Below are 26,043 nucleotides of genomic sequence, written 5' to 3'. Positions count from 1 at the left end.
CCCTGCTCCTACACCCAGTCTCCTAGGTCTCTGAGTGCTGCTTGTGTCCACAGGCCCCACTGCCGTAGCTCCCCTTGGCCGGGATTGGTCCTGCTTTGAACAGGGGGTTGGACTAGATGACCTCCTGAGATCCCTTCCAACCCTGATATTCTATGATCTGCCCTGCTGGGAGCTGAGGTGACTGTCCGTTGGGCTGAGAGCTAGCAGCGGGACCAGGGCTGGAACTGGGATCATGCACTTCTGCCCTGTGGCTTGTGGTGGGGGCTGCAGCAGGGGCCATAGGCCCCCCTCACAGCTTCCTAAGGCTGTGCGCCCACCTCTCCTATGGTGCTGATCAGGGCTGTGGCTGCTCCCCTCACCTGCCCATGTGTCTTGAAATTTTACTCTTGTAATCTGGTCACCCTCCTCAGTTACCTTTAGATTTCCTTTTTCTCATCACCCAGCTCTCCCTGGTGGGAAACTACTCAGTCAACCCTATCTGCTACAAACACCAGCATTGCTCTTGGCTAGAGTAGATAGGAGGTAATGAATCTCCTGGGCCTCTAGGAAGTGGTAGCTGTGGGATGGAGAAAGCTGCATGACGGAACTTGACCCCTTCTTCCCAGTCACGCTTGCATGACTCGTTTGGGCTTCACCATGAATTGCAAAAATTTCCCAAAAGACATTGTTCTAGATGGTGGTGGGTAGCACACAGATACCTACACTCTGCATCAATACACACACACCTGGTGAGTACATGTAGCATCAACACAAGCAGACAAGTATGCACACACACGAGCGATGACTGCAGTGGTTTTATGTTGATGTAACTTGTGTTGACCAAAGTTTATATTGTAGACATGACCCCAGAGAGTGCAGCTCTAGGATGAGTATTGACAGGCATTTATAAAGGATACAGTTATATTGGGTAAACTACTAAGCAAAAGCACACAACTGATATGAACATGATTAAGAGTTTAACAAAAGGAAGGGGTGGAGACCAGGAAAGGGCATGAGCAACTGGGAGGCGAACTACTGTAGTACTGGAAGTCAGACAAGGCCTCAGATTCTAAACCGGGAAATTATACCAGTAGAAGGTATGGTGAATTTAAATGGCTAGAGTTACACATTGGTAAAACTTCCTCTATGGACACTTACTCCAGTTGGAATGCCTTTTTTCAGTCAAGCTTGTTTTGCTTTAAAAGGGGACTAAGCTAACCCCTCCGAAAAATGAAGCCAAACCATTCTCTAAACCAGAGTAAGGCCAGGTCTAGACTAGAAGCTTCTGGGAATACTGGCAGTTATGGATGTGATTTATGATGTTTCTATACCAGCAAAAGCCCTAGAGTAGATATTTATACCAAAAACAAAATGCTTTTGGTGGTTTGTTTTTTTGTGGTGGGGGGGAGGAGGCAGGGTTAGTGGAAACTGTTGCAAGTAGCAGGGAAGTTTGCTGTCTGCCTTGTCCCTCTAATTTGAATAAATTCTTACAGCAGAGGTGCTCCATGGGAACTGGGCATTTGCTAAGGTCTAGAAAGAGAGAATTTGGTTAATGCTGTTTGTACACCAGTTTGTGAACAGAAGTGGCCACAGCATAAATAAAACTAGTGTAACTAAGGGCTGGTCTGCACTACACAGGTTGACAAACTGCCTTACGCCAACCTAATTATGTCAATGTTTACAGCTTTCTTCCCGCCTATGTAAGTGCCCTACTACACAGACATAACTCCACCTCCACAAGACACTGCCTCCCTTACATGGGCTGTTGGCTCTCGTCAATTTCACAGCAGGAGCCGGGCAGCTGGACCCCGTTCAAGTGGCTTCCCCTCAGCTCCCAGCGGGGAATGGGGAAGAGAGAAGCCCCAGGTGGCTTCCCCTGCTCCCAACAGGAAATGGGGAGGGGAGGGGAGAGAAGGGCAGCTGGGCTTCAGCTCTCAGCTCCCCACATTGCCCTTCTTAGGTTGGTGGAAGCGCTCTTGGTGAGGACGTGCACTAGCAACCCAATGAGGGTAGTGCAGATATGCATCACTGCAGTAATTACCTATCTTAGGTCAACTTACATTTCTAGCATAGGTATACCCTAAAATAAGTATGGAGTCCATCTCACTGATTTCTCTTCCAACAGGAAATCAAACTGCAAGGTCTTGACATTTGCTATAGTTCAGCAGAGAGGTGAAAACAGCATTTATATCTTGTCTACCTGGGGAAGTTAACTGACATAGCTATTGTGGAAGAGCTCCCCAAGTGAATTCTACTCCCAAAATAAAAATCACTTTATTCCAGAATTACCCCATTTGATAGAAACACCTGTCACTATTTCAGTGACCCTCCTTTCACGCTAAATCATTTCTCAGTACAAGATGACTAGACTCCTTTGTAGTAAGTTCAGACAGGAAATGTATCTCCACGTTAGAATGAATCAGATGTCAGAATTTACCAAAACTTTTGAAAATGTAAGATGTAAGAATTTAGCGGGTGGGGGTTTTGAGTTTTAATTTAACAAGTACTGTAAAGTTAACTAATTTTAAAAAATGAAATCAAACTTACCTTCCAGCTTTAAAAAAGCTCCAGTTTCCCCATTTGTTTTAGTCTTGAGATATCTTTCCTAATCTACATTATCAGTCTATCTAGGTGCCTGCCTGTTTGATTTTTATATTTTTATATATATTTATATATATATAATAAATAATATATACATATATATAAAATATATATATATATATGTATATATATATATATATATATACATTTATTATTCGTATTATTGTAGGGCCTACAGGCCCTAATCATGGACCAGGACCCCACTGTGTTAGACACTGTACAAACAGAGAACAAAGATGGCTCCTTCCCAAAGAGCTTAGAAGCTAGGTAGAAGATAAAAGACAACAGACGCATACAGACAGGGCATACAAGGAAACAATAAGACAGCACTGATCAGCATGTTAGGCAATGGGCTCAGTGCACCAAGTTGTCAAATATTTTGTAGGCATCACGACAAAGCAGAACTTTCAGGAGGGATTTAAAGGAGGATAATGAGATAGCTTTGTGGATGTTTATGTGGAGCATCTCCCAAGTGTGCATGGTAACATGGGAGAAAGTACAAGGGTGCTTGTTTGAAAATGTTAAATGGGCAATGGAAGTTGGCCTTTTTGGCTGATCAGAGATGGGAGTCAACATTTCAACAGTGAAATGAGACACAATAGGTAGGGTGGGGACTGGCTGTAGAGGTATGTCTACACTGCAGTTAGACACCTATGGCTGGCCTGTGCCAGCTGACTTGGCCTGCAGGGCTGCTAATTGCTGTGTAGATATTCCGGCTTGGGCTATAGCCCGAGCTCTGGGACCTTCCCACCTTGTAGGGTCCTATAGCCCAGGCTGCAGCCCGAACCCAGATGTCTACAGTGCAATTAAATAGCTCCTTAGGGGCCAGCAGAGAGATGCAAAATTTTAACTAACAATTTACTCTCTTTAAGGGCACTGGTAATATTTTATTACAATACAGTTTCCCTTTAACTTGTGCTTAATATGTTTAATTTTAAGTAATATAAACTTTTAGTACCTACATAGTTAAAATTCAAGTAAATAGGATCAACTGATTAAGTCAATTCCTCAGCAGGAAACAATTAGCAAACTTAGTTGCAGAAAAATACCCCCCCTTTGATTAAAACCTTCAGGCTGTGATTAGCCCTGTTTGCTGTGCAAGGGTGTCTACAATTCCATCCTCGCAATCCCTCGGTGCACAGACCTGAAATATCTAATGCCACCAGTAGTGATGGCAAACACAAAAAGGGAGTTGATTGATTGAGGGGGGCAATGGCTTCACCCCTTCCACACCAGTCCTCAGAGTAAAGCACTTATTGGCACGGGAAGTGCACACTGCACTTTTCCAAAGAGCACAGCAGTGTCCACTGCACTATGTGCTACCTCAGCATTCCTAGAGATATTTTGCTTCAGACACAGATGCCACTGGTGCAGTGTCTCTCAGCCCCCTTACAATAGTGAAGAATTAACTGAACAATAAAGGCTTTATTGTTCAATCTCTATCACACAGGACAATGATTCAGAGTATTATTAACTAAAGTATTAAGCCTTAAAACAAAAGCTACTTTATATTTTCTTCTCAACTGTGTGTGTCTTAGGAAAGACAGTGAAAGTTGTGTGGAACAAATGTGTAAAATATTCTCAGAATAAAAGAATATCTTGAAATAAAAAGACTTTTGAAAGTTTACAGCAGCAATATACATCAACAAACTTCACCTCCCTTAAACAGCTATAAAATAATGCAACTTATTTTCATTAAGAAAAGCAAACATAACTCATGTAATCTTAGGTGTATCTTTAGTGCAAAATGTTTAACAAGTTTACCTAACTGACCCAAATGCAGGTTTGGTTTGTATTATGATTTTTAATAACAAACAGTAATAAGAAACAAAGCACAAAGGCTTTTTCTTAATAAACTTTAATATTTCTTGAAGACCAGTTTATCTGGATAAAAAACACAAATTACAAGAGTGCACTACTGAAAATGCTACATGAAGAAGCACAGCAGTGCTGGCAATATGTGAGTGGTAAGACTGTTTGGAATTGTTTACCAAAGACTACGTCCAGGATCAGATCTTGGTGGAACTCAAAGCGTTACCAGTAAATTTAATCTTTTTGAAAAATATTTATCTTACAGAAAGTACACCACTATAAATATTCAAATGTAAAACATTTCCATGTCAAAAATATTTGGGATGTGAATACTCAATTTAACTTTAAATTGACATGGACAGTGAATATGTTTTGGCCATTTTTCCATTACTTCATTTTACTGGACATTATCTAAGAATCACTCCGAAGCGCTCACATATTATAGTTCAAAATGACTAGAATAAGGTAATGTAAAATACCAGTTGTTGGCCTCTTGGTAGCAACAGCCCAGTCCTCCTACTGCTTAACACAGATGCATTTGGCATGTGTCCACTGTCAAGGAATCTAGGCTCCTAATACCAAGATATTAATTCGGCTTAAAAAAATCCTGGACCAATACAGCTCTCAAACTTCACTGTCAAATCAGAGGCAGAGATGCAGTATCTTATATATGTCCCATGTATTATATTTTATATACATATAATTAAGTATGCAATGCTCAGGGAGAATGCTGAGTAGTAATTTAAGCATGTTCCTTTAGTTTTCTGATTACTACAATAAATCTCCACACATTTTTTTCCTCATAGTCCAGAAACGGATAACTGCATCTAAGCACATGATTTAACTCTACTTAAAGCTTTGTATTATTGTTCTGTATTTTTCTTTAAAAGACATCTACGTAAAAAATCATTATCACCACTGAAAAAATTCTATCTAAATATAAAAATATCAGAAATCGTTGAACTTGATTTTGGTGGCTCTTGTTTGGCTGTATCCTTGCAAAGAAATTAGTTCATTTTTCTTTAACTCTGTTTAATACTATGTGGATTTCTTTTACCACAGGGAACATTCTGTACATGTTCACTGAAAGTTTCTAGTGTTACTCCCATACAAATGAAAAGGTAAAGATTTATTTTATTTTTATGTGATCTAATATGAAGTTTATAGTATAATTTGCAGCTTTGGTTGTAAGAAAAAAAACAGTTTTTCCAAGGTCTTCAGTGAAAGAGCATTTCATAGCATGTTTCTTACACTATGGTCCTGTGCAAACACGTCAGCTAAGCTTCTCCTGAGTAGATATAACACCAGGGAAATTTACTGTAACCATTTAAAATGCAGAGCTGTAGAGATGTCAGGGAAATATTAGTTGAGAATTAGAACTGTACTCTTCTTACATACCTCTCAATTGGCAGGTTTAAGTGCTCCCACCATTTAGCGCTACTGAATTTTGATTTAGTGCTTAGAATCATGAAATCCTGATTTCCAGTGCTAAAGAATTAATGTCACTGAGCCCCTACAAGTACTGTCTAAATAAGGAAATATTTTTCTTGACCTACCAGTAACTGTACAATATTACAAACCCAGACACATGAAAAAAATAATCAGGCAATAGAAAATGTACAACAGCTTTGGTGTTATACAAAACAATAAAAAAGACTGACAGTAAGGTACATAGTTCATTGTGTTCTTACCACAGCCACTTACTTCACTGCTGACTGGAAGGGTGGTTATTTCCTTTTTATATTCCCAGTGTGGCCTTCCAGCCCAAGAAAATCATATTAATATTACTGTAATAAGACTGTCATGAACACCATAAAATATGCTCCAATTTTTATAAAAATGACTTGCCTCTTTGCACCATTGCTTTGTGGCACATTGTTTGTCAACAGAACAGCAGTCCAAAATAAAGTGACAACTAGATTTAATAAATTAATATACTTTTTTAAAGATGTACAATGCACATTCTTTTTAATCCAAGGTTTTAGGTATCAGGATACTTCTATTTACACATTTACAGACCTCAGACAGCACTAATAACATCAGAATATGCAGGTAAAGGAGCAGAACCTTAACTGCTATCTGACTGCTACAAAGAGAAGCAAAAAATAAAAAACACTGCTGAGAAGATCATTGGGAAGGATATCCAAAGATTGAAGAAAAGTCTGTGAAAAAGGACATGTAAAGGCAAAGAAAAGGTTGAGGTGTCTAATGTGACCATTCTATTCTTGTGAAGACTGAGGTGGCGGTGTTGATGTGCTTTGTTTACCGGATTTTCGCTCATAATTCACAAGTCGTTGCCCAACAAGGTACCTGGGATTTTAAAGACAAACAATCATTATTCAACAAAATGGTAAAATGTCATGAATGCACTTTTCTCACCCCTCTACTGTCCAGTGTATTGAAAGCACTACTACTAATGTAGCCTCCCCGTCATTCTAGCCAAGTTTGTTACTCCACACTTGAACCTCCTCACTGGCTTCCTTCCATCCTTTTACTTAAAAACAGGTTCTTAGTTCACACCTTCTTGGCAGGGCAGGATTAAACACAGGCATTACTGGTCTGTGTCTAGGGACCCAAGTCCTGATTACCACAGAATCTCAGTTTTTATTTTAAAGAAATATTTCTACCCTTTGTAGATGGGTTACATTTTCAAATTCTTCTTCACAACAACCGCCTGAGGGCAGGTCTACACTTAAAACACTGCATCAGTCGGGATGCAGCTGTGCCGCTGTAGTGCTTCAGTGACGATGCTACTCAGATGAGAGAGCTTCTACCATCAGCACAGTTAAGCCACCTCCTTGAGAGGCGGTAGTTTGTTGACCCTGGCACAATGTAATTTCCTTCTACCACTGCCTCCTTGCCAAATCGCTCCTTACATTCTTCTTAATCCTGTCACATTACTGCTTTTTGCCTTTTGCACCAGTTTCATGCCTTTTTTAACGTTAATCCCCATGCTCAGAAGCCCCCTCTTTCTACTAATTCTTCCTGAGAACCCGCTTCCTTCAGGAACCAATCTATCATTCTCTTCCTCAGCCTTTTCTAATGTTCCTTTTTCCAAACTGTCACCTTTTGTCATGTGCACTTATTTTACAACTTCACATAAACACCATAAGCCACATTCCCTGTTGAAGTTCTGTGCTATATCAATGATTTAATTCAACAAGGTTAAGTTTAAAGAACTAACTTTGCACTACCTTGCATGCATATGCTTTATTTGTAAATTACTTCAAAATCTGATTGTGTAAGTTTCCCTTTTCTACAAGGATGATTTGTTGTAAAATAAGGTTACTTACAGAGAGGAAATGTGTATTGCTCTTCAATCAAGTACAGAACAGTAGCTAAATTTTTAATAAAGTGTAGTAGTATCAAATTGAAAACCTTGTAGGGTAAAACAATCTGCTTATTCACAGTGCAAATGCACCACAGGCTGTACTTTCCCATGCTGTGCTACCACTGTGCCTCTCCACAGTGCTGCAAGGGCCACATCTAGTGGTGAGATGTTTGCTCACTCATTTCACTTGTCCAGTCTTTGTTTTCTCTAGTGATGATGTCAATAAGAGAGCCATTCAGGTTTAGTTTTCTAAAGCACATACATCAACTAGGAAAACCCTCCACGCACTCTAGGTGCCCTTAAACCTCCAACTGCCAGAAGCTGGGACTGAATGACAGGAGATGGATCACTTGGAATTGCCTTGTTCTGATCATTCCCTCTGAAGCACCTAGCACTGGCCATATCGGAAGATAGGATACTGGTCTTGATGGACAGCTGGTTTCACCCAGTATGGCTGTTCTCATGAAACAAAATCATCTAGAGCTGTTACATTTTAATGATTTTTCATTGCTACCAAATACCAGCGGAGGCCATAATTGAACTGGTAACCTGAAATCCACTGCAAGTTTCTTTAGCCATCCAGTCCCTTAGTAACAATATTTTATTGATGTACTTTATTGTGAAGGAATCTTGCACTTTTATTAGGAACTTACACATATTGAGATTTTTCAGCTAAATATTTAATTCCCCAGTATTTTTCCAACACGTCACATTGAGAAAAATCAGTACACAGCAAATATCATTTGTTCAAATATGTTAAAGCAAATATGCTTTCTAATTATATATGATTGGTGCCAAGGATGTGCATGAAGAATGTGCCCATTCCATCATGTGACACAGCAATGAAATGGTGCACGGCGTTACATCATTTCTGAACATAAGTGAGGTCAGACCTCTTTTGTCACAATTTAAGAAAAATTTCCAGCTACAGGCAGGTGATCTGTACTTACTTGTCATTTTTAATATGTTCATAAAGGCGCTTGAACTGGCGGACCTGAAAGGACAGGATCCCCATCAAAACCACCACCATGAGTAGGAAAGGATAAATTCGGCGCTGTACTAAATTTTGCATTTCAGCAGTAACACCTGCAAAATATATATAGTTAGGTCCACATATATCCATTCCATCTTGCAGTATCCAACAGCACTATTGAACAGAACATGCACTTTTCTCCCCGTCTGCCCCAGTGAACTACCACAAGTAAGGCTAAATATTAGCATGAAATATGCATTTCTAAATACTATGCATCAAATGAATCATAATTGAGGAAAATAAACTAATTTGCCTACCCTTGCAAACAAGCATACCTTCAGTTCTATTGCTAGTATCTAGTTTTACCCCCACTTCCTCATTTAATTGAAATCATGAGTTTGTGAACACACAGTCTGTATGTGCTCATTTATGTTACACTTTTATTGGTGAACAGGCAAACAACATGTCCAGAATTTTAAAAGAGCCAACATAACAACTGGGCACTTGGCCCTGCAGTTGTAAGCACTGTGAAAACCCAAGTTGCAAAACCAAACAGTGAGCAGGAGTCCTGCTTGCTTAATAACATATATATAGTTTCAGATATGATGAGATGTTCACCTACATTCATGTAAGAGGTGAATGACAAACTGGTACAATTACTGGACTCCCTATATCCATAACTGCTTCATATATAAAAGTTTATCAACAACAAACAAGTGGTAACCAAAAAAAACCGGTTACTTACCTTTCTGTAACTGTTGTTCTTCGAGATGTGTTGCTCATATCTATTCCAGTTAGGTGTGCATGCGCGACGTGCACGGATATCGGAAACTTTTTCTCTAGCAGCTACCTGTCGGGCCGGCTGGAGAGCCCCCTGTAGTGGCGCCGATATGGTGTTCTATGTAAGACCCTGCCGGCCCGACCCCACTTCAGTTCCTTCTTGCCAGCTACTCCGACAGAGGGGAAGGTGGGGGGGAATGGAAGGTTCATATTTAGGGCTACACGCCTAAGCAGTTCTTGTAGGACTCTAAAGTCCATCGGAGGTGGACCAGATGTGGATGTGCCAGCCACAGCCTCATCAGGGGAGGACGAAGATGACTCCACTGGGAGAGCCAGGTCGGAGGTGGCCCCTTGGTCAGCTATGGGTAGCTCTTCCTGGGCACCTGGGGTAGCCCCTACCACAGGTGCTGACTCCGCGGGTTGCTCCGGGTCTGGAAGGGGGTGTCTGAGGGTCGCCTCAGGAGACCGGGTGTCTGACAGTGACGTCAGCTGGGCAATCAGGGGACGCCCTGGGCCTGATGATATGCCCAAGGGTCCAAAATTGCCACTGGGGTTGCCAGTTGGGCACTGGGGGTCATGACCGAGGCTTCCCAGGTCCGACTGGGGAATGTCCGAAACCCCTGAAGCTCTCCCTGATCTGCTAGAAGGGGATTGGGATCGTGACAGCCAAGGAGGAGCGGTGGGCAAATGGAGCAGAGGGGGTACAGACATGGGTCATACGGAGATCAGCGTCGTAGAGCTGATTGTGACCGTGACCGATGCCGTGTTGAAGAGCGGTGCCGCGATGGAGAGTGGTACCGCTCCGGTGACTAGTGCCGCGATGGAGAGCAGTGCTGCGAAGAGGATCGGCGACGAGTTGCGGGCCAGTGCCGTGGCAACAACCGGCGTGGGGATCGGCGCTCCGAATGGCGTTGGTCTGAATGGTGCTGCGAGGTTGCTGAATGTGACCTGCACCTCGAGTGGGACCACGTTCCAGCAGTCGACAGCGACCTCGAGCGTGAATGACTCCGAGAGTCGTGGCTGTGGGACCAGCACCGCGAGTCTAACTGCTGCCGTGAGTCAGACCGGTACTTGGAGCGGTGCCGGGACTCTGAACGACGCAGTGTGGAGATGCTGGTCTGAGGGCTGACAGTCCTAACATTGCGGGTTTACCCTTGGACAGTGCTGGAGCCGGTGCTTGGATCGGGAACACCAGTGCTGTCATTTTGATGAGCCCTCCAGTGGCCTCAAAGGTATCTGGAGTGGAAGGCAATGTAACCTCTTCCACTTGTGCAGCGCTGGCATGAACAGACCGGGGCCTAGCGGTCTTGTCAGGCTTAGAGGCCTGGTCCGAAGCTTGCTCAGTTGGGGCCGGAGCGACCGCTTCGGGCCTAACAGAGTGTCCTCCCAAGGCTTGCTCCTTTCGAGCAATTAGGGAGTGGGAACGGTGCCGGGGTGGGCGTCTCTGGGGCCCGGGAGATTGTCGGTCCCAAGGCAGGCGCAGGATCGTCTGTGGTGCCGTGGCTGGTACCGCTGGGGGAGCACTGCGCACCGAGGCGCTCGGTCCCACGTCTTGAGAGGGACACAATGCGGACTCCATGAAGAGTTGTTGTTCGGGGCTTGAACGCCTTGCAGATTTTGTACTTGTCGGCCTGATGGCCCTCCCCCAGACATCGAAGGCAGGAGTCATGGGGATCGCCCGTGGGCATGGACTTGTTGCAAGAACTGCAGCGTTTGAAGCCCTGGGATGGCATGCCCCAGAGCCCCGCAGGGCAGCCGCTGAAAGGCGAAACTGCCCTCAACTACTGAACTATACTTAACACTACAGTAACGCTTAACATTAAGATAACTATCAACAATTAACTAACAAAGGTAACTACTAAGAGAAAGCTAGGGATTAGTGGAGCAGTTGAGAAACAAGAGACCATTGTTCCAACAACCGTCACGGGTGGTAAGAAGGAACTGAAGTGGGGTCGGGCCGGCGGGGTCTTATATAAAACGCCATATTGGTGCCACTCCAGGGGGCTCCACAGCCGGCCCGACGGGTAGCTGCTGGGAAAAAGTTTCTGACATCCGTGCATGTGACGCGTGCACACACCTAACTGGAATTGATATGAGCAATCACTCGAAGAAGAACTGATGTTCCATCAAAACTTTGAATTCTTTATTAATGTTTCTGCTGAAATTTGCACAATTTAGTTACTGGTCTAGAAAGCAGGTGGAAACAGTCCACTTCTATGGAACTCAAATTTAAGCAAAACTCAAATTCAGAAACATTTGAACAACTTTAATGTAGTGATAACAATACAAAACAAAATACATTAGTTTCACCTACTCTAGTCTTCCCTTTGCACCCTCTCTAAGAATTAACTTATTTTCCTCAGCTCAATAAGCTTTTAATATGTCCACCTACACCTTAAAGGTGCCTGGCTTCTGTGATATTTGACAACCATGGGTGTCAACTACCATCCCACAGTGGAAGCCATACATGGTATCATTAAACAATTATAATCCATACTCCATGGGAACCACATCCTGAAAGAAATCTTTCCTGAACCCCCACTTCTGACCTTCAAACAACCCCCAACTTCTTCAAGCTCATGATCAGAAGCAAACTCTCCTCAGACCAGGACACCAACTCAAAGCAGCACCAGACCCTGGAGAACAACAGATGCAAAACCTGTAGACATATCTCCACTGCTACAATGATCAACATCCCCCAGGATACACCTTTCAAGATCGATGGGTCCTACACATGCCTATCGCAACATGTGGTGTACTTATCCAATGCACAAAATGTCCCAACAACTATGTGGGTGAAACCAGACAATCACTCTCTAATGAACTCACACAGAAAATGATAAAAGACGAAAACACCATATCATCTGTGGGTGACTGCTTTTCACAAAGCAATCACTCTATATCTGATCTCTCAGTTGTCATCCTCAATGGAAACCTGCACAATATTTTCAAAAAATGAGCCTGGGAGCTTAAATTCCTAACTTTGCTAGACACTAAAATCATGGACCGAACAGACACACTGGATTAATGGCTTATTACAATAATATATATATATAATCCACTTAACCCCCACTTCCCCCAGCTCTCCTTCCCCCAAATAACTGGAGAGATGTTAACTGGCCACTTCACCTTGAAATGAAATGAGTGTTAATTAATTATGCTGAACAATCTATTCCACCTTGTATTTAACTGTGACATACTGCATACATTTCCTAGACCTGAAGAGCTCTGTGTAAGCTTGAAAGCTTGTCTCTCTCACCTACAGAAGTTGGTTCAATAAAAGATATTATCTCACCCACTTAGTCTCTCTAATATCTCATTAAAACATATTTATAGTCAATGTATCAAAAAAAATACACAAAATGCATGGTGACATCACTATTTAAGCATTTAAATTTACTAGTTAACATTGATGCTGTACTGTATTCCCTTTATTACATCTAAGGCTATGTCTACCCTAGAGAGCGATGCAGCTGTGCTGCTGTAAGCTTTCTTGTGTAGCTGCTCTATCCCAATGGGAGTTCTCTCCCATCGACATAATTAATTCACGCCTGACGAGCAGTGGTACCTATGTCAGCGAGAGAAGCTCTCCCGCCAATACAGTGCTGTGCACACTAGCACTTATGCTGGCGTAATTTATGTCACTCAGGGGGGTGGAATATTCACACCCGAGTGACATAAAATTTGCCGAGAGAAGTGGTAGTGTACACATAGCCCCTATTCGGCAAAATGGCCAGATAATGAAACAATTACCTATAATTTATACTTACCTAACAAAGGAACAACACCAGAAGCGATGATATAAGGTACACAAAGGGAAAGCAATAGAACAGAGATGACAGGTGTTGCCAGTTTACGAATTATAAAATGTAAATCAATATTACGAATGCCATTTGCATAAACCTAAGAAGAAAGACAAAATAATTAGGAAGAGTGATTCAGAAACAATCGCTACAGGTTTTGGTAAAATAAAAGTGTTTTTCATAATTCAAATTTCTTTGTTAGTACTTCAATATTTTCCTTAAATGTACCTACTTAAATAACTGTGGTGACACCTTCACAGGTTACCACAGACTTAGGGCTTGTCTACACTTGAAATGCTACAGTGACACAGCTGTAATCCACCTCCCTGTGTTGTCTATACCAAGGGTTAGGTTGGCTTAACTACACTGTTCAGATGTCTGGACTTTTCACACATCTGAGTGGTGTAGCTGGGTCAATCTAGGTTTTTAGTGTAGACCAGGCCTAAGAAAGGCTGTTTTTCAGGAGAGTTGGAGAAATGGCTATGACTAGAAAAAATAGCAGCAACTGCAAAACTTATTTTTAGTACTGCTGGTGATATGGAAATACAAAAATGTTTCAGTAACTGGTTTTTAATAAAGCAGGTGTTTAACAACTGTTAATTTAATTTTTTATTCCATGAATTTTGATCCATAATTATGAAAGTATTTAGCATACATACCTACGTAATTTTTCATTATACATTAAGTTTATCATATTTACATTCTTTAAAATATGTCCAGGTTTCTAATTTTAATAATATTCAATCTCTCTCTCTCCCTCTCTCTCCTGCTATCATTACTCCTCAATTCAGAGACATCTGCATGTCTACAGATACACATACTATTGTAACACACAACACATTCTGTTTCTCCCTCAGTGGTCCTTTTTCTAATAGGTTTTATTATACTCCAGTTACTCCATAAATGTCAGCAATGTAAACTGCAAAAACAAAGAACTGTAGCATCTATTCTATTCTCATCCATTCTATTCTTTCATCCTACTTAAATACCTAAAACTGAGTCTGACGACGTGGGTATTCACCCACGAAAGCTCATGTGCCAATACGTCTGTTAGTCTATAAGGTGCCACAGGACTCTTTCGCCTAAAACAGTAGTCACTATTAGATTTTTCCTCACCTTTAAATCTACAGTTGTATCCTTGGTGTACAAGTATAAAGTAATGTAGTGTAAACTTGTACCAAAATGCCATTCAGTAGGCATGTGTACACGCAGAACAAGTAACTTGCATGCAGTGGGTGTGAAAGGAAATATGGTGATAAGAATATTATGATAAAATCAGCCAACCCACCAAAAAATAAAGCTACCCCAAAATCTCCAAACTAAAACCAAAATATCTTTGAACCAAGAGCCTGACGGAACAAGTGAGTGTTGGCAGCATGATCTGAAGCTCAAATATAGGCTCTTCTGAAAAGTCAAGGGAAGAAATTCCAAAGTGGTTCCAACAAGTCTGTTTCATACTTTCTGTAACCTTATTGAGAATTGTTTTATCCAGTCTATATTAGCAGTTAAACTCCTTTTAAAATCAGTTGAAGTGGAACCAGGAAGAACTACTGTCAGCAACTAACTGTTGCCCTAGCGTATGTAGGAAAGGACTAAAAAAGCAGTTTAGAAAAAGGAGGAGAGTTCCATCTTCCAGAGGTAAGTGATATATCTTCGTTTTGAAAAGGTGCTCAGATACTAACATGATAAATACTACAGAAGTGTCTATAAATTTTTCCTGGAGCATTGTACAAGCACAGAATTAATGTTCCCCTCACATTTCTCTCCTCCCCCGCAGAATAATTGACTCTGATGGGGGGGTGAAGAGAAGCTGTGAGAGGGGTCACAGTGCAGTTATACCTTTTGCCCACCAGGAGCTGCTGTGGCACCAGAAGAGAGGGCAGCTGGCTCATGGAGTGCAGCTGCCAACCGCAGAGAGGGAGGGGGCAGAGGCTGCCTTCCTCACAGCGCCCTGCCCATAGGGCCAAGTGAGAAGGCCCAGGACAGACAGAGCGGGGCACACAGGGTTGCTGGGAGAGGGGGTCATACAGACTGGGGTTCAGAAGGGCTAGTGGGAGGGACAGAGTGTGGCGGGGGCATAGGAGCTAGTGGGTGATAACATTGAGCCGGAGCTGAATGGGAGTGGGGCTGCAGGGACACATGGGGACAGGGGCAGTTATGCCTGGCTCAGGGCCACATGGGGGCAGGGGGGAGTAGAGGTGCAGGGCCACACAGGAATGGGGCAGATGTGCTTGACTGAATGGGAGAGGCTAAGGGTACATCTACAGTATCAGCCAGATCGGTGGGTAGCGATCGATCTATCGGGGATCGATTTATTGTGTGTAGTGTAGACGCGATAAATCAATCCCTGATTGCTCTCCCGTCGACTGCTGAACTCCAGCTCGATGAGAGGTGGAAGTAAAGTTGATGGGGGAGCGGCGGCCGCCGATCCCGCGCCGCAAGGATGCGAAGTAAGTGGTTCTAAGTCAATCTAAGATACGTCGACTTCAGCTATGCTGTTTTTGTAGCTGAAGTTGCGTATCTTAGATCGATCCCCCTGCCCTAGTGTAGACCAGGCCTAAGGGTCAGCCAGGGTCTGCATGGGGGAGGTTCCCCAACTCTCTAACAATTCCTTCCCCCCTAAAAAATCTCCTTCATACTTCCCCCTGCCCCAAAACACAACAACCCTCCAAGTTCACTTCCAGGCTCCTTCCTAGCAATTACATCCCTCTCCCTCAGCTCCTCCATTATCCCCGACTCTCCCAAGCCTTTTCACTGCTTCTGAGGGGTGTGGGAAATACGTTACTGTATTGTAGTTTAAATGAATTACTCAAAGTTCGGTATTTATATGCCTAGCAAGGAATCTATTTGTCAAAAAACATTTCCTGAATCTTTTTTGTTGTCTGTATTGTTAGACATATTTGCTGACAGGTATATTGAAATAAATCACCAAAGTAATTGAAACTGGCATGATTATATTATGTTATTTTGCCAAATAAAATATACAGAATCCTGCAGAATTTTAAAATATTGTGCACATTTTAATTTTTTTTATGCAGAATTTTTCCCAGAAGTAATAAATAAATGTAGATACCTTATTCTTCCCAAGTGACACTTAGCTTTCTCTGTAAGCCCAGTAAGAATTTATTTATCTTAATATTCTTTAGTTGCTCATGTCTATGTAACAAAAAGTTCTCAAGATCAATATTTTGGAGGAGAAGTTTCCTCCTTAATCTTGGTTAATTTGGTATAGAATCCATCATCTGAAGCCAACTTTCACTTTTCTATTAATTTTCACTTTCATTTGTCATCTAGTCATGTTTCCAGAGATTGAGTCAATTTAAGGCATTTATATCCTTTCCTCTCATAGCAGGATAGTGTAGAGGAATGGATAACAAATGAGAAAAATGTGAAATAAACCCTCATTTATTGCTTAAAAGATGTAGTGATATTAAAGGTAAGTCTCAGGAAACCTTTAACTTTCGTATTTACTGCTCTCCTTTTTAGTTAAGAAAAAGTGATATTAAAAACTCTTGACATACCTTTAAAATAGTAATATCAAGTTTTCATATTTGTAAAGTCTTGAAAGTTAGGAAACTGAAATTTCATTTTAACACTGACGATTCACAATGCACATCTGTATGGAATATTTTTCTATTTTCTATTCTAGTTTTAAATTGTGCTGTAGCTTAATGTACATACAATAAAAATACAGAACATATTATGTCCTGAGTTATTAGTGGTATAACAATTATTCCATTTTCTGACTTGAGTGTTCAAAATTGACGTTTGTGAACATTTATGTATTTTTTTTCAAAGCACTGACTTGGATATTCTGAGTAGAAAAAGTGCAATCATATTTAGGATTGATCAGTTTACTATTGTGTCTCCATACTAAGGTTGATTCTACCATTCTAAGACTGATTTTGACTCCCAACCTTGCCAACACTTGACTAATCCATAAGAAAGTTGGCATGCAGTATCATCTATCAGGGTAGGAATTTTCTAGAAAGTTTCAAGCAATGTAGAAAAGCATTTCTGAGATATTGGGGTTTCAAAACCCTTCAAGAAATTACTTGTGTAAAGAAAAAACACAAAACCCCCACAAATGTTAGAAAGTCTAAATTTCAAAAATAAGTTAAACTTAAAAAGAATGGAAACACATTTAAGGTCACCCAAACCATTTTTACTTGGTGTCACCTACAGAGCAATGAAAACCAAGAAAATCCAGTCCAGCATCTGGCGCCTGTTCGGCGCCGCGCGCGCGCCTGCCGCACGCGCGTATGGCTTATTTTCCAACCTGCGTGGCGCCGTTACGCCTCTACTTCTTTCGGCCGGCCCTTCCAGTGCTCAGTTGTTTCTCTGGTCCGGTCCGAGAGTGCTCTGACCGGAGACGGCTCTTACGGAGCAAGGGGTCTTTTTCTCAACAGGAATGACTCCCAATACTTACCAGGTTACCCACACAGAAATCGCACTCCAATCTTCTCCCAGTGAAGTGTGAGGAACCCAGTTACAGTAGGTGATTGAGACTGGTTCTGCCGGTGGCGGGTGGGAGAAGTGGGAGGAGTGGTCTGGGCGGTGGGGAGAGGCGTGGTGATTGAGGCTGCTGAGACTCAGGTGGGGCCCGACGGAGTGGGCGGCGACCAGGTGGGCGTGCGGGAGGAGGGCGTCGATGGAGCGCAGCTGCTCGGGCTTGGGTGGGCGGGGGTGGCGGAGGGCGCGTGGCGCAGGGAGGGAGCGGGCGGGCACCGAGACGGCTCGGGGCGCGAAAGCGGGCGCTGGCGGAGACCGCGCGAGGGCGGCAGGCCGGGGCGCCGGGCCAAGCAAGAAGCGGGAAGGAAACTCGTCCTGTTGTTGTACGCAAAGCTGAAACGCGGCGAGTCGAGGAGAAGAAGAAGTTGCGGCCTGCAGGAGAGCGGAAGACGGAAAGGAGCTGGGAAGGGAAGGCCGGAAGGGCGAGCGGAAGCCTTGAAAGGGGCGTGTGGCGGGTCGAAAGGTGCTGAGTGGCGGCGAGAAGGAAGGCCGGGTGTACCTTGTCTTGATGGAAGTTCGAAACTCAGTGGTGGCGGGGGCGCGATGTCTGTGCTCAGCTCAAGGAGCCGAAGCAGGGGGTGATGGCGACGAGGAAACCGGTTGAGAGGTAGAGTAGCGGCCAGGGAGGTGATGGGGAGGGAGGGGGGCCATCAGACCAGGGCAGCAGGAGGGAATCATCCGGGCAGAGAAACCAGGAGGGCCAGGCGATGACCGAAGGCAGGGCGAACCGAACCGGGGACCTGGTGAACGACAGACCTTTCACGAACTGCCTCAAAGACGGAAGCCTGAGGTACAGAGAAGACCTTGCTCCTTAGGGTACAAAGGGGAACTTGCTCCAGGAGGATCGGTGATCGATGGAGAGTACAAGAGTGCGCGTGGAGCTGTGGCGGATGGGTGGCTGCCAGATGAACGGTGAACGAGTCAAGGAGCTGAAGTGGAGCGACTGGCCTCTCTGACGACTGTTCCCACTCAGGCACTGTAGAGGACTGCTGACAGATGACAGGGGTCTGCCGATGGAGGAACTGAGGAGTGCGCAGGAGGACTGGGAGGGTCTGGGGGGCGGAGGGCTGCGGCAGCAGGGAGGGGCTGGGGGTTCAGGTCTGCGAGGCAGGGATCAGCTGCTGTGGTGAGCGTCCTCCAGAGACAGGAGTGGGCTCTGTCCCCTGGAAGAGGTGGAAGGAGGTGAGGAGAGCGTCGGGAGGCAGGGGAGAGGGCAGGCGACGGGGGTGAGTGCCTGGAGGGGGGAGGAGAGGCGGCGGGAGGCGACCGAGTTCGGAGAGACCTCGGACCTGGGTCTATCTAGGATGTCCACCTGGAACCCCCACCTCGGGAAGATTGTGTGGGCGACATCTGGGCGGAGGACCAGGAGGTGAGAGGAGAGGCCACTCGGCGAGAGTGTGCGGAGGGAGGGAAGAGAGGAGGGAGCTGTGGAGGAAGGGAGTGGGCAAGAGAGAAGCACGCAAGCCTGTTGGTCCGGAAGGGAAGAGAAGCCACAGTGAAGAGCGCGGAGTCCGCCCTGGCGCGAGGCGCATCCCTTGTTGTCGGATTGTCGCTGAATCCTGGCCTGCAGTTGTTTGCAGCAGAGCCTTGTTGAGGGTGGCAGGTCGGTCACAGCTGAGCGATTTGGATGGAGAGACGAGCTGGTTGGCAGGCTAGGCGGGGCGCTCAGGTGGCGCGCGGACCAGCCCCCGGGGGCTCGAGCTGGTGAGCGGGCGTGCCGGCGGGCGATCGCGCGCGGGGGTGGAGGTGGCGGGCCGGCATCGCCAGCGCGATCGAGAGCCACGAGGAGAGGGAGGCGAGGAGGTGGAGGGACACCACACCGGCTCGGAGGTCGGCGGCGGCCACCCACCCACCGAGTCCGTCTGGGCGGGAGACGGCACCACATGGCGGCGGGTCTCGGCGGAGGCGCCCAAGCCGCCAGCCCAGGAGGGAGGGGCAGAGGCGCACCGTCGTGGGCGGGGCAGGGAGCGGTCCGCCGCCGTGGTGATGGTTTGATGGGCGGCGCGAGGAGAGGGAGGCTGTGGTCGGCGCCGTGGAGACCGCGGAACTCCGGTCCGTGATGAAGAATCAAAGTGGACTTTCTGGGCGTTGTGGAGAGCCGAGCCGCCTGAAGAGGGACGGATCTGGCCTGGCGCCGGCGGATGGTTGCGAGACCTTGATGACGAACCTTGTCGTCCAGATAGAGGTACCGCGCTAGATCCGCCGGCCGACCGCCCCGAGCAGACCCGACCATGGCCCCGCGGTTGCCGCGGTGGTGATGGCGGGTGGCGGCGGGCGCAACAGAAAGAACTGGCGCGCGGCGAGGCGCCGGTGGCCGGAGCGCAGTGATGAGGAGGATGAGTGATGACGAACGAATGGCGCGAAAGGGAGGATAGTCGGGGACATGCAGGAAGTGATGGATTCGGAGGATGATGAGAGCCATCTTGATATGGAAGGAAACTTGCAAGCAGGGCTGGGCGGCAAGAAATCAGCGAAGGAAGGGGGGAAGATGGGGGTTCCCAGCAGGAAGCTCAACTTCCGAAGCGGATCCCTGCCTTGGGGATCTTGACCAATGGCTTCTCTCGCACCTCTCCCTCAGGTCTTGAAGCTTGCCCCGCCTTGCCTGAGTCAGGACCTTCTGACGGTCAGCAGAGGACTTGCTCGTGAGAGGGCGAACTGGAAAAGGGGAGGGACTGGTGGTGGGAAGGGTCTTTGAAATGTCAATGTCAAATGGTGTGGAAAATTGAAAAGGGAAAGAAATGGGCAAATTGGAAAATGGGAATGGGAGGAGTCAGCCCAGAAATGGGGAAAAAAGGGGGGAGAGAGAAAGGGGAGAGGGGTTGCGAGGAGCGGGCTGGGGGCCTTGGGAGCCTCGAGAGACTGGGCCGCGGCTGCCTCTGGCCCGCCGCTGGGGCCTGGCTCGCCGAGCCGCGCGGCAGGCGGGCGACGGGTAGCGCGAGGCCGCTGCTGGGGCGGCGTTGCGGAGCGGGCCTGGTCTGCGGTGCGTGTGCGAGGCCGGCAGCGTCGGCGCGATCCGGGGCCGGTCCTGGGCGCGCGGCGCCTGGGCGCGCTATTCGGGCGTCGAGTCCGGACGGTCGAAAACCGTGCCGAGGGGAAAACAGAAGGTGGCGCAGGAGATGATCCCACGGGTGGAGGAAGAGAGCGAAGGAGAGGCCCCGAGGTCCGGCGCCAGGGTCCGGAGGTCAGGCCAGAGAGGCGCCCTCGAGCCGGCGTGCGAGAAGGCCGGAGAGCCTCCTCCTCCAGAGAGGCCGAGAACTCCTCCTCCGATCCGCGAGGCAGGAGCTCATGGCAGATGGCCGGGGGCTGAGAAGACGCCAGGATGTCAAAATGCGCTCCGGCGAAGCCCCGCGCGGAGTCAAGGCTACGTCCGCGGCGCCAGGGCGCCCGCGACCTTGGCGTCCACGGCGTGGGCGGCGCGGCGGCGTGTACGCGGTGGCGGCGCAGGGGCAGGCGCGATTGGTGCGGTGCGGGAGGTGGAGCGGCGGAGTGGCAGGTCCGTCGGTTGGGGGCCGTGGTAGGCTTGGGGTTGGGTGGCTAGCCACGTGCCACGAGCCGCGCTGTAGGTTGAATGGCGTGGGTTTGAATTGTGCGCGTGGGTGGGCAATGCCAGCAGAGGGGGTGGCACGCCCCACCGGTGCGGTCCGGGCCCACCCATCCGACCTCCGGAGTCTCCGGTGCCACCCGCGCGACCTCCGAAGGCAGGGCCTGGCGCCCGGCGTGGGTGGGTGGCCCATGGGGCAGTCCATGGGTGGGGGCTCAACCGCCCGGTCACTGCCTGGCCCGGCGGCGGCACGGGCGGGCCCTCTGTTCTGCTGCCTGCGCTGTGCTGGCTGGTGGGCTGCTTTGGTGGCCTGGTGGGGGGTGGGGTGCGGGAGCCCGCTGGGTGGCGGAGGGATTGGTGGAGGGGGGTGGGCGGTGGAGCTCAGCGAGGGGGACTTGGTCCGGGGCGGCTGGGCGGTCAGGGAAAGGGTGAGGCCCACTGCTCCCCGCGCGCCGGGACCCCCATCATGGGGACTGCCCTGCTCGGCAGTGGAGGCGGGCACCGTCTGCACGGATGCGCGTGATGGGCTGCCAGATGGGCAAAGCGGGATGGCGAAGGCGGAGTGACGGCGCCGGGCGGAGAACCTCCGCCGGCCGAGGAGCGGAGCCGAGGCCGGCGCCCGATGAGCCGGCAAGAGCGACCGCGCCGGACCGGCCGACGGAGCGGCGGCGGACGGCGGGCCGCGCTCGACCGGGGCCGGGGCGCCGGGACGGGGGACCGGGCGGGGCGGCCGGTGTCGGGAAGCGGCCGCGGTCGCGGGCGGTGCGAGCGGCGTGCGTGCCTACGCGGACCTGGGGACGGGGAGTACGACGTACCGTGACCGGTGCGGGGCCCGTGGCCGAGGACGACGCGGGTGCCGGCGCCGGCGGGTGGGGACGGATGCGGGATGAATGGCGGCCGTGCGAGGAGCTCGAGCGAGATGAGGCGAGGATGGTGCGAGCGGCGGCGGCGGCGACTCGGCGGGGTCGGCGACGGAGACTGACCGACGCGAGGCCGGCCCGCCGCGGCCTCGTCCGTGGCCGAATTCCGCAGCCCGGCTGGAGCCCAGCCCGCCGTTCCGGCCGGGGCCAGAGCTAGCAGCGTGCCTCTAGCGGCGGATTAGCTCCGCGCGGCGGCGCCACGCTGTCGGCGGCGCTGGCCCGACCACGCACGCCCCACGCGCGCTGCGCGCGTCGCACGCGCGGCGGTGGCGGGTGCGCGGCGGGGCGGGCGCGGCGCTGCGGGCGCAGCCCTCGCGGGGCGCCCTCGCGGCACGCGGCGCGGCCATCGCTGCCGCCAGCGCTCGGCGCGCTGACGGCGGCGGCGGCTGCCGCAGCGCGCCGGCCGCTAGCGCGGGGCGCGCGGTGCGGGCGGCGCCGCGGGCGCGTGCGAGCCCGAACCCGGTGTGCCCTGCGTGCCGCGCCGGCGGGCGAAGCCTCGGCGGGGGGTGCAGCCGCGAGGAGAGGAGTTGAGGATGTCTGCCTCGAGGTCCGCGGCAGGCGAGCCAGGCCTTCGCGGCCAGCGGTGTCCGCCCAGGCAAGCGCGGCACGTAGCGTGCCGTGAGGCAAGCAACGGAGGCAAAGGCCGGCAGGGCGCCGCGGCGGCTTCCAGCTGCTTAGGGTGCGCATGGGCAGCCGCTCGGGGGGGGAGGAAGGGAGGAACTATCCTTAGGACCTTACCCCTTATAACTACTAAACTACTACTAACTAAACTAAACTAACACTAAACAACTAATAAAGAAAAAAAAGTAAGCTAAAGAGGAGGAGAGCAGAGAGAGAGGACAGAGAGAGTCACCAACCGCACCCGCAACAGAGAAGGAAAGGAGGAGCGGACGGGGCGGGCGGCTGGGGTATTAGCGCCGCGCCGGCGGCGCCCCCCGCGCGCCGCCAGCGGCCCGCCGGGTTGCTGCTAAAAAAAAAAGAGTGCGCACGCGGCGCGGGCCACACTAACTGGGAATGAATGCCAGCAATCACTCGAAGAAGAACAATCAATCCTGCCCTCAAATACTGTACCATCACCCTGCTAATGATCCCAAAACAGAGAAGTGATGTAGCTGAGCCTGAAATAAGAGTAAGAGAGACTTAAACAAAAGTCCCTGTGTCTATAGAGTAAATATTCTGACTGTCTGGCATTTACATAGGGCCCATACAGCATAAAGTGAAGCATTTACCAACTTCACCAAATGAGACAATGTTTGGGACAATTACCAAAAACAATACACTGTTTCAAATTAAAGCATTGCCATACAGAGATTTAGCAGAGACATATAGCTGTGGTATCTGGCACTACAAACGTCTTAAAACACCATTTTATTTTGAGAAGTGACTATGTAAAACTGGCATTTTCTTGTATAATAGTTACCTTCTCTAAGCATACAGCTGCTTAACTTTACTAAAATAAATGTTTACTGCTTTGTATTCCTTGTTAACACTGAAAAGCCAGCAGCTATGGAAGAAAGCAAGATTCTATTCCACCATTAATAAAACAGAATATTATTTTATCTTAGATTATCTTTTTGGACATACAGGGTCTCTTTACTATGTGTTTCTACAGCATCCAGTTCAATGAGGTCCCAATCTTGATTATAACAGGAAGTCATTATTGCACTGAACTGCTGTAAAATTACTACTACTCATGATTTGTAAACCAGAAGTAATACAGGCTGACCCTTAGTTTCCAGGGTGAGTTGACAAGGTTGGCATTTAGAAAGACCATCTATTTACTTATGAATTGAATAGATGTGATCTAGGATTATTAAAATAAACATAGAACCTCACAGGTATTATTTTTAAACAGATTATTATAGAATCATTAGGGTTGGAAGAGACCTCAGGAGGTCCTCTAGTCCAACCCCCTACTCAAAGCAGGACCAATCCTAACTAAATCATCCCAGCCAGGGTTTTGCTAACCGGGCCTTAAAAACCTCTAAGGATGGAGATTCCACCACCTCCCTAGGTAACCCATTCCAGTGCTTCACCACCCTCCTAGTGAAACAGTTTTTCCTAACATTCAACCTAGACCTCCCCACTGCAACTTGAGACCATTGCTTCTTGTTCTGTCATCTGCCACCACTGAGAACAGCTGAGCTCCATCCTCTTTGAAACCCCCCCCTTCAGGTAGTTGAAGGCTGCTATCAAATCCCCCCTCACTCTTCTCTTGTGTAGATTAAATAAGACCAGTTCCCTCAGCCTCACCTCATAAATCATGTGCCCCAGCCCCCTAATCAATTTCGTTGTCCTCTGCTGGACTCTCCAATTTGTCCACATCCTTTCTGAAGTGGGGGGCCCAAAACTGGACACAATATTCCAGATGTGGCCTACAACTACACTTTAAAGGCTGGACCTCAAATTAGGTAGTTTATACCCATGGGCGCAGCACGGCAAGCAATTTGCATGTACATACAAAGCCATGTACTCCAGAGTTCAACTTCACAGACCAACTACGCAAATAAAGTAGATTTAGTAGATTACAGACTTAAAGTCATAAACAAGAACCTTTAGCAAAAAGTCTCCATGTACAGCGTGTGCACAGCTGGCAGACAATCAGTTAAGACTGAATGAATAACTTTAATTGTGTATTTCCATACATTATAATTTCCAAATATAACCTTAACTTTAAATTTCCTAGCTAATATTAAAAAAAGAAAATCAAAACTTTTCAAAGACTACACTATTCTCAAAGATTTTTTCCATATAGCTAATTTTTATTTACAGCTTGGAATCCCAGTTAACAAAATTTTGTGCCTGGTAATATCTAAATCAGAAGACAGAACTCAAGGACCAAAAAAAAGTTATGATTAATGAGAAAAATCAGCACCAAGAAATAAAACTTAAGAAATATCTGGAGGAAAAACATTGCAAGACATAACCAGGCATTTGGAGAAAGAAAAGTTGCAATATAATGTTAACTCAAATGGAGTGGGGGATGGACATACATGGCTTTTGAAATAGGAGTTACCAATCTTCGATTCAGGTATTTCCTTGTTTTTGTTCTTTTTTATCCTTAACTTATATTTTAATGTGCTCTAACAAAGAAAAAAATGTTACTTTCTTACCTGTTCGATAACTGTTTTCAACCACCACTGTGGGCCCATCAGAGTTATGGCAGCAATTATTTTGGCATGCAGAACTCCAAGAGCCCAGTCCTAATTTTATAAAAGTGAACATAATAGTAAAAGTCAACTGTCAGTATTTTCTAAATGTATCTTGACCAGCCAAAGATTTATTACAACAAATTTTTAATATCAAAATTACTTAAAACCATTAGAATATTGCTTTTTTATTTACAAAGTGGAGTGGTTTAAAGATAGCATCTTTTGCAAACTCGTGAGAAAAAAAGGATGCTGCGAGGCTTGAGTGCTTGTAAAAAGCTTTGAGATTTTTGTACAAAAGGACATCCTAGCTATTATTAAACCAATGACAAAAAATAATATAAACATTGCACTCTTTCAGTACACTCCTGAACTGGACAGGTAAGGTTGTTAAGATTTTTATTTCTAATTTAGTTTTATTTTGGTTTGCAAGATATCTACAGTAGAACATCAGAGTTATGAACTGACTGGTCAACCATACACCTCATTTGGAACCGGAAGTATGCAATCAGGCATCAGGAGAGAGAGACACACAAAAAGAAAACAGTACAGTACTGTGTTAAACAAACTAAAAAAATAAAGGAAAGTTTTAAAAAAGATTTGACAAGGTAAGGAAACTGTTTCTGTGCTTGTTTCATTTAA

The 26,043-nt window shown here is 47.1% G+C and overlaps 1 protein-coding gene and 1 long non-coding RNA gene across 10 annotated transcripts in view; one reads left to right on the top strand and one right to left on the bottom strand.

The window, feature by feature from the left end:
* Positions 1-447: 447 nt before the first annotated feature.
* LOC120398848 lies at positions 448-25,974 on the top strand. 3 transcript variants are annotated; one of them, XR_005594741.1, is made up of 7 exons: positions 448-679; positions 2,105-2,151; positions 5,455-5,513; positions 14,772-14,917; positions 17,158-17,252; positions 25,025-25,283; positions 25,835-25,974. It is a non-coding gene; the product is annotated as an uncharacterized LOC120398848 (long non-coding RNA). The 3 variants fall into 3 exon arrangements; XR_005594743.1 differs by lacking the exon at positions 14,772-14,917; XR_005594742.1 differs by lacking the exons at positions 14,772-14,917; positions 17,158-17,252; positions 25,025-25,283; positions 25,835-25,974 and adding an exon at positions 6,371-6,492.
* MARCHF6 (membrane associated ring-CH-type finger 6) overlaps positions 6,297-26,043 on the bottom strand; it is a 145,131-nt gene continuing 125,384 nt past the window's right edge. For all 7 annotated transcript variants that reach the window (XM_039526548.1, XM_039526547.1, XM_039526553.1 and 4 more), the window contains 4 exons: positions 25,366-25,455; positions 13,247-13,379; positions 8,674-8,809; positions 6,297-6,702 (listed from right to left, as the gene is read on the bottom strand). In XM_039526548.1, coding sequence (XP_039382482.1) covers positions 6,612-6,702; positions 8,674-8,809; positions 13,247-13,379; positions 25,366-25,455 — 450 coding nt within the window. In that variant the 3' untranslated portion in view covers positions 6,297-6,611. The remainder of the gene's footprint in view (positions 6,703-8,673; positions 8,810-13,246; positions 13,380-25,365; positions 25,456-26,043) is intronic.

The sequence above is a fragment of the Mauremys reevesii genome, linkage group 2 (assembly GCF_016161935.1).
Source record: "Mauremys reevesii isolate NIE-2019 linkage group 2, ASM1616193v1, whole genome shotgun sequence".
Classification (NCBI taxonomy): domain Eukaryota; kingdom Metazoa; phylum Chordata; order Testudines; family Geoemydidae; genus Mauremys; species Mauremys reevesii.
This window is presented reverse-complemented; position numbering and strand designations above follow the sequence as displayed.